This window comes from Electrona antarctica (genome assembly GCF_951216825.1).
Source record: "Electrona antarctica genome assembly, chromosome: 6".
Classification (NCBI taxonomy): domain Eukaryota; kingdom Metazoa; phylum Chordata; class Actinopteri; order Myctophiformes; family Myctophidae; genus Electrona; species Electrona antarctica.
Window position 1 is genome coordinate 41,078,997 of NC_136811.1, and position 12,267 is coordinate 41,091,263.

At 41.7% G+C, this 12,267-nt stretch overlaps 1 protein-coding gene across 1 annotated transcript; it reads right to left on the minus strand.

Annotated features, from left to right (window-relative positions):
- Positions 1-1,166: 1,166 nt before the first annotated feature.
- Positions 1,167-7,519, minus strand: LOC306925079 (cell adhesion molecule CEACAM1-like; the record flags this gene model as incomplete). Its single annotated transcript, XM_079503760.1, has 4 exons — positions 1,167-1,294; positions 3,606-3,881; positions 6,669-7,010; positions 7,468-7,519. The coding sequence occupies 4 exons, from the start codon at positions 7,517-7,519 to the stop codon at positions 1,167-1,169; spliced, it is 798 nt and encodes a 265-aa protein (XP_079359886.1).
- Between the last annotated feature and the right edge of the window lie 4,748 nt (positions 7,520-12,267).

Consider the following 12,267-nt stretch of genomic DNA (forward strand, 5'->3'; position numbering starts at 1 on the left):
CACACACGTGCGTGCACGCACACACACACACACACACACACACACACACACACACACACACACACACACACACACACACACACTCACTCACTCACTCACTCACTCACTCACTCACTCACTCACTCACTCACTCACTCACACACACACACACACACACACACACACACACACACACACACACACACACACACACACACACACACACACACACACACACACACACACACACACACACACATATGCTGCCTGATAGTTTACTGGTAGTTTGATGAGTGATCTTTGTGGACTTCCTGATCAGTACCATCAGACTTGACATTGAGGAACTGCAGGTTGTTAAACGTGACGTGTTGTTTTATAGTGTTCTATTATAGGACATACATAGTTAGTGTCCAGTCTTTGACCAGCTTTACAACCATAATGTCAATACAGATTTGAGCCCTCTTCCAGTCAGCCTTACTTATCAAGGGTTGTGTGTGTAGTAAAAGGTCAGACTTTGAACCCTGATAAATTGTGTATGCTAAACTCACAACTTGGATGTCCGGATGTGTGTGTGTGTGTGTGTGTGTGTGTGTGTGTGTGTGTGTGTGTGTGTGTGTGTGTGTGTGTGTGTGTGTGTGTGTGTGTGTGTGTGTGTGTGTGCGTGTGTGTGTGTGTGTGCGTGTGTGTGTGTGTGTTTTACCGGTTCCTCTGAGCCTGCTTTGACATGGCCTGGATCTGCTAAAAAAAACACACACACAATAATGCTTAGAGATACAGTAAACCAGGTCATGCAGCAGTTTAGACCTATAATATAATCATCAAAACACATCACACATGTATGACAATATGCAAAATACATGGAGATGCACAGTATGCTCTCACACACACACACACACACACACACACACACACACACACACACACACACACACACACACACACACACACACACACACACGACTTACCGCTGCCAGACGTACTGCCATTGCTCCGAAACGTCCTGTGCAGAAAACTATTACTTAAACGATCACTTCAACCATTTGTTCACACATAATTTAATACTATGGACGTACATCAAAGGATATTAGCATTAACATTTTGTCACAGTATTATCTTTTGCATTGATTAATAATAAAGCAGTGTTAAACTATATTTGAAATGATTGACATAATAGAAATATTTCAACCTTACCCCTTTTTGTACAAATAGTACCCTCCCCCGCCAAATGTCCCTATAACTAGAAGCACACCAATCACTATTGCAGCAATGACACCACCCGATAAACCTCCAGCCTCTGGTGGTGTAGGTCCTTTCTCTGGAACATGTGACAAAAACAAACAAGCAAGGAACAGGAGAAGAAAAGATAATTGTTACAATTACTTTATACTGTTTATGCAAGGGACTAAATTCTTTTCGCTCATATGCCACCAAAATGTGGAACGCCCTACCAACAGTCATTAAGACATGCAAATCCCTTGACTCCTTCAAAACCGCTCTCAAAGGGCATCTACGGACGGCTGCAATTCGAAACTGGCCCCCGTAAAATCTGAATCCCCCACGTAAACGCACCCCTTTTCCCCCTCACTGTATATATGTTTTTTTTCCCTTTTTACCTCCTCTATGATGATTTCCTGTTTTTGGCTATATAGAAGTGTATTTGTATGTCTCTAAATGTTATGATGAATTGAACATGGTGGACCCTATTGTAAACAAGTGTAATGCTTTATGGTGTCGTCCACAGTTAACAGTTTTGTATTGAGTTGTGCTTGAAATGTACTGTAATTATCCAATCTGTTAATAAATACTTCAATCAATCAATCAATACAAAAGGGTATCACGTATTTCAACCCGCAGCAACACTCATTCAGTGCCAAGTGGGCGTATGGGTCGCACAGCACACCAATGGTCACTGGTGCTCTAGTCTCACATAGCCAGACAATATTACACAATCAACGAATGCTACATAGTCTTGAACTACACCTCCCGAAGGAAGCTTCCATTTCCGTTCACGAAAATATATTTAAAAATGTCTTTAGAGCTTTTTTATGTTCATTTCTGCTATGCAGCAAGCTATAGACGCGTAGATGATTTCTATTTATATTAGGATACATTTGCGCAACTGTAAAGTGAAACGGAAGTGGGGAGGATCGAGGCTCCACTTCCGCTTTATATTTTACACATGATAGAGCTTCCGTTGCTCCAGAGAGTCCAGACTGTATGACGGAAGCATTTGAAAATTGCAGGTGCTCCAACTTGATCCATCATTTGTACAAATATTGTTCAGTGTTCTGGCTATTGGGATCGCTGCTTTCTGCACCAGTACTTTCTGTGTGTGTGTGTGTGTGTGTGTGTGTGTGTGTGTGTGTGTGTGTGTGTGTGTGTGTGTGTGTGTGTGTGTGTGTGTGTGTGTGTGTGTGTGTGTGTGTGTGTGTGTGTGTGTGTGTGTGTGTGTGTGTGTGTGTGTGTGTGTGTGTGTGTGTGTGTGTGTGTGTGTGTGTGTGTGTGTGTGTGTGTGTGTGTGTGTGTGTGTGTGTGTGTGTGTGTGTGTGTGTGTGTGTGTGTGTGTGTGTGTGTTACTACTATTAGGCCTTTCGGATCTTGTATACGTTGCTAACTTGCTACGATAACTTCTCTTTTTTGCTACTTGCTACAGATTTCTGCCAAATGCAATTTTACAGTTCTCTATTACAACATGACAATAAACCATATAATATCATCTAAAAAAACAAATACTATACCCATCTCTGCATATATACCAAATTCTGAACTTTGCATCAATCATATCCACTACTCAAAACAACACCTTCATTCTCACTACTTGTACACAATTATTTCCATCAATAACACAAGTTACACAACACTGTGCTAAAACACACTGAAAATCTGCAGTTTATGTACAATAAACTGTACTAGTTTATGTACAATTTGGGAATGCATGCCCATATCCTTTAATTAACGCAATACTTGTTGTTGTAGTACCTGTCTGTCTGTCTGTCTGTCTGTCTGTCTGTCTGTCTGTCTGTCTGTCTGTCTGTCTGTCTGTCTGTCTGTCTGCCTGCCTGCCTGCCTGCCTGTCTGATTTTTAAGTAGGCCTATTGTTTATAAAAGTATATAGCAAATCAATAGCAACTATGGACTCTGGAAAAGTAAGACATAAGTGTAGTGTTTATTTTGTTTTTTTGTCATTAAACAATGATTTATTATTATTATTATTATTATTATTTTTGTTTTTACTGAATACAATGTAATTTTGTCAATAGAATAATAATATATAATTATATATTATATATAATATAATAATTGGTGTGGCTGTATTTTGTCCCCCTGCTTTTCTATTGGGATATTTAGATATCAAAGGTCTTGTCACACGTAGGCACAGGATCTGACACAAAGTTTAACCTGATGGACAAGATTGAATTTATCCCCTGAGAAAGCAGGCTCTATTAGCTCAATGATAAATATGTCTGCAAGAAACAGGGTTCAAATCTGGGGTAGAAGAGGAAAGGTACATATATTCTGTATAATTAATAATTATAAGAATTGCTATCATCACTCATGAAAGCTTATTCTAGTAATGAATGAAGACATAAACAAACAAACAATTAAAACAAAATTTAGATACTTACGGCTGACCGTCATGGTGTAGTTAGCCACCACAGAGCTGATAGGGTTACTGACATTGCACAAGTATTCCCCGTTGTCTGTTTCATTCACAGCACTGAAAGACAACACTTTGTTATTTTCATGAAGAGTGATGCCACTGCTAGTGCTAGTGTTCAGAAGTTGGCCATCCTTCATCCAGACTCTGGTAGAGATGGACCCTTTAGCATCACATGTTAATGTGAATTGCCATCCCTCAACTGGTTTGTCTGGTGATGTGATAGCTGCACGAGATATCTTCTCTGTTGATGAAACAAATATTTTAGGTACAGTATTTTACCAATCCATTCAACTCCATTCCAACATTTCATATGAGTATTGTTTGAATGTTTTGGTAAATAATATAAATGTACTGGTCATTCAGTAGGAGTCATCAATTCATAGTATGGAAATAATAATAATATTGTGAAATCCAATTAATCAATCCATCTTTGGTAAATCAACAACAAAAGTGTTGCACAGATACTTTAGCATAAAGCATCGTTTGGGTATCACTGTAAATATTATTTTGAAGTATTTGTTTCTCAGTTTCTTTGATCAAATACTGACATAGATTTGGAACCTATTTTATTCAAATTCAATCACTGAATAACTGAAATAGAGTCTGGCTCAATATATCTACTGTCCCTTTGTCTTGTAGATGCCTAAATACCAGTTTAATATTTGTCCAATGCACTTTCTTTCCACTTACCCAGAACAGTGACAAATGAGGCCTCAGACATGTGATATCTCCGAGTCTTGTTATTAAAGGCCTGACAGCTGTAGTCACCACTCTGACCAATCTTTAAATTCCTTATTAGTTCTGGTCCAGTATCAGGAATATTGAGGATATTTCCATTCAGAAACCAGTAAAACATGAGGGCAGTAGGTTTGGAGTCAGCTGAGCAGGTCAGATTGAGGGTTGACCCAGCTGGGCAGGTCAGATTGAGGGTTGACCCATCTTCATATAAGCAGTCTTTTGAAGGGGAAACCTTCATTGTAGTGTTTTCTGGGCCAACTGTAGATTATTTGCATAACACACACACGCAAAATAAACGCCAGCCACCAGTACATACTATTAGACAACCAACTGTAGCTGAAGAAGAGCAAGTATTTAGTATGCATATTTAAAAATGTAAACTTTGTTAAGTTGTTATACATTAACACAAGCTGCCAGACAAAGACAGAAACCTAGAAAAATGAGCTCCTTGCAGTGCAGGTCTCCGCCGGGCCAGGTTGCCTATCCAGGGCGTGCAAATTTGTGCTACACGATATATCTTTATCGTATCATGATCTTGATATGAACACGGGCGATATCAGTATCGTGAGAGGGATAAGGCCATAAGGGATCTCAAACTCAAACGAGGAATAACATGGACGCTGCGTTTCTCCGCATGTTGCGTTGTTGTTGACGGCCCTATGGCCTATGACAGGGTTTGTGTGTGTGACTGTGTGCCTTAAAGTGCATGCGTGCGTGTGCACACACGCATGTTCCTACCTGCTTCATAGACCTGCACTCACCTTTCATTGAAAATGAATTCCCTATGGCAAACTGCCTAAAGACTTCTGTATGAAAAGCTTGACTAATTATGTCCATTCGTCATTACCGGAGATGACTGACTGACTGACTGACTGACCGACCGACCGACCGACAGACAGACAGGAGTAAAAACATACTCTCCGACCTTTGGTCGTCCAGCCTTTGGCCGCCTGGTCTGGCGGAGACAATAACAAAGCAACTGTTCAGCAAAGAGCACTAAAAAGCAGTGTGAGACATACAGTAAATTGTCTCCATCTAAATATGTTACACCAACTTAATCAAGATAGGAAGTTAAAACATGCAGGTTAATAACTCACAATTGATGTTGAGCTTTACTGGTTCACTGGTATCACTACTGATGGGATTGAACACATGACACCTGAAAAGTCCCTGGTCATAGCGGGTCACACTGACTATGGTGAGAGTGGAGCCTCCATCACCAAGCTGAACTCCCTCACTGGCCTCAGAGCTGCCATTGTACCACCGGTAAGAGATGGAGGAACCAGAGGAGACAGAGCAGGTGAGGACTGCTGTGTCATTGAACTCCACATAGTCTGCTTTGTTGGGAGTTATGTCTGCATTGGCGACTTGTGCTATTGGTGAAAAAGATAATGGTTTTCACTTTGAAGCACTTCAATAAGGTACAATGGTGCATGCAGAAATTGAAAATCAATTCAGCAATTATATTATTAGCCTATTACAAATGATTACACATTTGAAGGCTTGTTACTGTAGCTCCACAATTTCAGTCATTCAGTGTTTGAACTCCAAATTAAAAATATCTGCAAATTCAGAAAGAATCTACTGAATCCAACTCTGGCTGCAAATCCATTCGGAAGATGTTCAAAGTGTTTTAAGTGGCTTCACTGAAAAGAGTGTATGATCATTAGCCTGGCTTGGCCAGCCTCATAGCATGGATTCACTGGGAGGAAGCGTCAGTGAATCCACGTTATGAGTCTGGCCCCGCCAGGCTATATGATCATAGCCTAGTATACTGTACAACACACAAGCATCTCTGATTTAGATTTTGTTTGGGTCTTTTCCTTTCACTGTTTGCAACTTGGCACAGTAAAACAACAGTTTCCAGTTTGCCCCATGTATCCCCTCGGAATAAAATTGTTGCCCATACTTCAACTTTCAAGAAAAACAATCAGACAGAATTGTCATTACAGTAATTGAACCATTAATTGCCAACAAGTTTGTGGTCGTGCCATGCAGTAAACTTTAGAAATATTATTTCTAAATGAAGCAGTATTTAAAGTAGGCCTATATATTTTCCATTGAATACGATGTCAGTGATCCGACTGTTATGCCCATATGGTCATGTGCATATTGTAACTGACTTCAAATGAGGGGGTCCGTGGACTAATGCATTTGAAATTGAGGGTTCTTTAAATTAAAGGAGGTTCAGAATCATGGCTATATATAGTGCTATAATGAATTAGGCATACATTTGAAATGAAAATTAATTAGTTAATTTTTAAATGAAACTAAGTAATAATCTACTTACCGTAGATCCTCATATGCGTAGATCCTTCCAACGGTGTCGTTGTCGTATCAAACTTGACGGTGTATTCTCCATTGTCATTAAACGTCAGATTTCTGAGCTCCAGTGATACAGGAGGAGTTGTGTTCAAGGTGATCCTGTCTTTATAATCTGGTGCAACATAAATTACTACACCTGCACTAGTTGAGGAAATTATTACAGCCGGAGGATTTACATCTTTAATAACACTCCATTTTACTGATATAATTGATTGATTGACTGTTGTGACTGTTGTGAACATCACACTCCCTCCCAATGTTTCATTCAGTAGATTGTCTGGTAGAACATCTGCTCCATGGCTTAAACCTGGAGGAGATAGTTACAGGTTTAAGCAATAACGTTCTGTTAAAAGTGTACATTAATATCACACTGCATACATGATATTAGGATAATAGGTTCAAGATTGAACCTGAATACAAATTTAAACTGCATAATGAAATGCAGGATTAATTAAATATGTCTGTGTTAAAACATTGTGATGAGATTGCAAATTCTTAAAGTATAGGCCTAAAGGTTAGGTTTGTCTTTTCCCCCCACTAAAGTTAGAGCAGAAGTTTGAAAGATACAGTACACTACATTGCATTTTAGGGTGATGATTTATTAAACCTTTTTCTCAGTTTTCTCAGTATTAAAGCATTTCAGTTTCCTTCCACCCAGTATTACATTATTACTAAAAGGTTACATGGTTATATAATGAAGGGAAATTTGGGCAATGTCATCAGACATGCATGGCTAATCGTAATACTCAGTTCAAGGTGCTTACCTGTAAAAGACAGAAATACTGGAAGCATACAAATCAAATGTAAGGAATTCATCGCTCAATCTTCTGTTCAGCTCGGACGGTGAAAGATTAAAGTGACACAATCATGTTGTGTTGAGGAAATAAATAACTGTACCTAGCACTGCCCCTGCAGACCTCAATTGTGTGAAAATCTCACCATCTAGTGGTGTAATATATGTGAGCCCATTTCCAGGCTGGGGTTAGGGTTAGTGACATATGGCACCCATGACACCTTCAGGCAACTTGCAATTCATTTGGAAATCAAGGTCCCAGAGAATCTGGAGTAAGAGTGAGAAGCACTGAATCCAATTAAGTTGCTTGAAGTTCAGTGTGAAGATTACCCAGTCAGTGATTTGCATGTCATCTGCTGGTGTAAGCCAATACAACCGTCTACCAAGAGACTGTAGAACAATTCATGCTTCCATAGTTGACAAGCATTATGGAGATGCTAATTTCCTTTTTCAGTAGGACTTGGCGCTGGTGTGATGCTGATCATGTTATTACTGTGCTAGCTTGATTGGCCAGCCAACTCACCTCTGACCTGAAGATAATCTATGGGGTGGTATTGTCAAAAGGAAGATGAGAGACACCAGACGCAAAACAATGCAGACAAGCTGACCGGTATCAAACCTGGGTTTCAATTGACCTTATGCAGACCGCATCCATCTTGCCAGCAAGGTGCTAATTTCCCATTGACAGCCCATTCATCCAAACAGAAAAGCCCTGTCTAATTGTGTTAAACAACGCCAAACTCACCAACATTGCAGCTGTACGAAAAGCTTGAATTATCCACTTTCTATCTGCAAAGTGTTTGTTTCATAAAACTCCACTGTAGACATGTTATGAGCTACTTCCTGTCAAGAAATACCTTGCAGGTGATTTTTTTCCTAAGTGTTGAAGTTTGGAAGTGCTCATTGAAGATCACTCAACGGCCCATGCGTATTGCGTACCACCTGTTTTGATTTGCACATAATACAGGGATACATCACTGAGGATACGTCCCAGGTGCATCCAAGCAATGTATTTTCGTTCTGAGGTATTCTATTCATAGTGACTCATAGGAATAGACTATGTGACAAACAGGTATAGTCTGGTGACCACCGGAGAGACGGGTGACAGTCGGAATGTAGACGCCCCCCCCGGGAGAAGTATGGGTTGGCGCCCCAGCCTGCATCCTCCGTGAGGAGGAAGCCCAAAAACCTTCGATGAGGCCTTTAGGAGGGCCATTCGAGCCGCAAGCGGAGCCTGCAGTACCACCGTTGCCCAGGTGGAGCCTGCAGAACCATTGCGGCTCAAGAAAGTCTGGTGGAACGCACAGGTCCTGGCGGTACTCCTGGTGAGAGCAGGAGTGGACCTGGTGAGACGTAGGAGGGGCTCGGACAGGAGTCAACCCACAGAGCCTAGTCCCTCCACATGCCAGAATTGTGCGTCCCAGTCCCGGCAGAGTAGTTCCGGAGTGGATCCAACGGATTGTGTGGCCCTGGTCTTTCCCTAGTGGGTCTGATCGAGGGTAACTACTGGGACGTAAGTCGGGACTTGATCACCCCGGCTGGGTCACCCGAGTGAGGAGTATGATGTTCGCGAGACCCCAAACCCCGATGACCTTGGGATACATCATACATCACTGAGGATACGTCCCAGGTGCATCCAAGCGATGTATTTTCGTTCTCAGGAGGCAGCAGGAGGTTGCTTTTTACTGATAACGAGCGCTTCCAAACTCTGACACTTAGAAAGGTGGTTGCACACTGGTACGTCCGTTGGCTCAATCAAAGTGAAACTGTGCACACACTCCCTGGATGCCAGAGTAGAACCTCTGCCCCAATTGTTTCACTTGGACCTGTCATAGAGCCACCAGGAGGCAGATTTTTTAACAAAATGCCTCGAATCATGAACGCAGTGACCAATTGCGTTTTGTACAAAGACAATTTCTATAAATAACAATAGTTAAAGGGATATTTCACTTTCAAATTGTCTCTATCTAATCTATGTAATCTACTCAGGCCTCATGACATCACACCTCGTGACATGTCACGCCACCATAAGGCCGTCTCCATAAGATCACGACACTGATTTCATCAAACCCTGGATAGCCATACACGGAGAAGACTGGATCATCACCTAGATGCATTAGTGCAGCCACGCCCAGCAGTGGCTGCACTCAACAGGCCCGAAAATTAAGGCCCGGCCCTACCTGGGCCCTCACCCTGTACATTCAAGACACTACCCCCACTGCCACAGTGCCACCCTTAGATCTCCATAAGATAATTCATTCCATATGTTGATCTGATCCCCCATGCCAAAACGCCAGCGTTCACCCAGCAGTCTGCCGTCACCCAGGCGGATGCGTGCACGCAACCTTTTAATTTGAGGGACAGCGAGTGCGAGTGCATTTTCTGGCAGCGGCAGCAGCCATGGTGTTGCCAATAAGAGTACCACAGACGAAAAACAGTCTAAGTCCAAATTTCAGACTGACCACTCCACGAAAAGGCCTCGTTGTCCTGAACCCTTATCTATCATTTATATATTATGGATCAATAGTGTGGACTTAGACTGTTATTCGTCTGTGGTATTGCCGACAACACCCGCTGCGGTGTTTCCTAATCCGCCACAAACCGGCGGCTGCCTGCTTCTGCCACTGTTGTGTCACTCATAATAATGCATGCTTACAAAACAACCTCAAAACTATAGGAATATGCTAAATAAATAAAATGAATGTATGCTTGCATAACAACCTCAGAAAAAGAATAAAATAAATAATATTTATTTATCTATCTATCTATCTATCTATCTATCTATCTATCTATCTATCTATCTATCTATCTATCTATCTATCTATCTATCTATCTATCTATCTATCTATCTATCTATCTATCTATTCATTTATCTATTCATTTATCTATTTATTTATCTATTTATTTATGGATTTATTTATATTATTTCCCTCCTCCGTGCTGCCAGATGGCACTGGCAGAGACGCCAGCTGCCGTGCGGACCAGCAGATCTGCCGGTGGTGCTGGCCGCCAGCGGCGATGCCGCCAGCTGCTGCCAGGTGCCGGCACATGCCGCCAGCTGCCGCCGGCACATGCCGCCAGCTGCCGCTTGCCGACCGGCACATGCCGCCAGCTGCCGCTTGCCGACCGGCACATGCCGCCAGCTGCCGCTTGCCGACCGGCACATGCCGCCAGCTGCCGCTTGCCGACCGGCACATGCCGCCAGCTGTGCGGACTGGGAGGATCTGCCCTGGAAATCAACACAGACCAGTATAGCCTTACCGTGGCAGTGTGGGGCAGTGTCTTGAGTGTACAGGGTTTGATGAGGGCCCAGGTAGGGCTGGGCCTTAATTTTCGGGCCTGTTGAGAACTCTAGTTTTTGCTGGCTGCCGGGTGCGGCTGAAGAAATTGCTTGACAGGAAGTAACTCATAACATGTCTACAGTGGAGTTTTATGAAACAAACACTTTCAGAAAGTGGATAACGATAGAAAGTGGATAATTCAAGCTTTTCGTACAGCTGCAATGTTTGACATTGTTTAACACAATTAGACAGGACTTTTCTGTTTGAATGAATGGGCTGTCAATGGGAAGTTAGCACCTTGCTGGCAAGATGGATGCGGTCTGCATAAGGTCAATTGAAACCCAGGTTTGATACCGGTCAGCTTGTCTGCATTGTTTTGCGTCTGGTGTCTCTTATCTTCCTTTTGACAATACCACCCCATAGATTATCTTCAGGTCAGAGGTGAGTTGGCTGGCCAATCAAGCTAGCACAGTAATAACATGATCAGCAGCACACCAGTGCCAAGTCCTACTGAAAAAGGAAATTAGCATATCCATAACGCTTGTCAACTATGGAAGCATGAATTGTTCTACAGTCTCTTGGCAGACGGTTGTATTGACTTGTAAAACACCAGCAGATGACATCCAATTCACACTGAACTTCAAGCAACTTAATTGGATTCAATGCTTCTCACTCTTACTCCAGATTCTCTGCGACCTTGATTTCCAAATGAATTCCAAGTTGCTTGAGGGTGTCATGGGTGCCATATGTCTGTATGTCACTAACCCTAACCCTATAACCTGGCAATGGGCTCACATATATTACACCACTAGATGGTGAGATGGTGCAGATTTTCACACGATTGAGGTCTGCAGGGGCAGTGCTAGGTACAGTTATTTATTTACTCAACACAACATGATTGTGTCACTTTAATCTTTCACCACCCGAGCTGAACAGAAGATTGAGCGATGAATTCCTTACATTTGATTTGTATGCTTCCAGTATTTCTGTCTTTTACAGGTAAGCACCTTGAACTGAGTATTACGATTAGCCATGCATGTCTGATGACATTGCCCAAATTTCCCTTCATTATATAACCATGTAACCTTTTAGTAATGAAATGTAATACTGGGTGCAAGGAAACTGAAATGCTTTAATACTGAGAAAACTGAGAAAAAAGTTTAATAAATCATCACCCTAAAATGCAATGTAGTGTACTGTATCTTTCAAACTTCTGCTCTAACTTTAGTGGGGGGAAAAGACAAACCTAACCTTTAGGCCTATACTTTAAGAATTCGCAATCTCATCACAATGTTTTAACACAGACATATTTAATTAATCCTGCATTTCATTATTCAGTTTAAATTTGTATTCAGGTTGAAGTAGGTCTAGCTGAGTGTATTTAGCTTAATTATACATTTAAATTGTAAGCAATAGTTCATCCTGTCTACCATTTTTTATCATAATCATAGTAGGCCTATATGGGCTACAATGAGACGTTAATTTAAGCT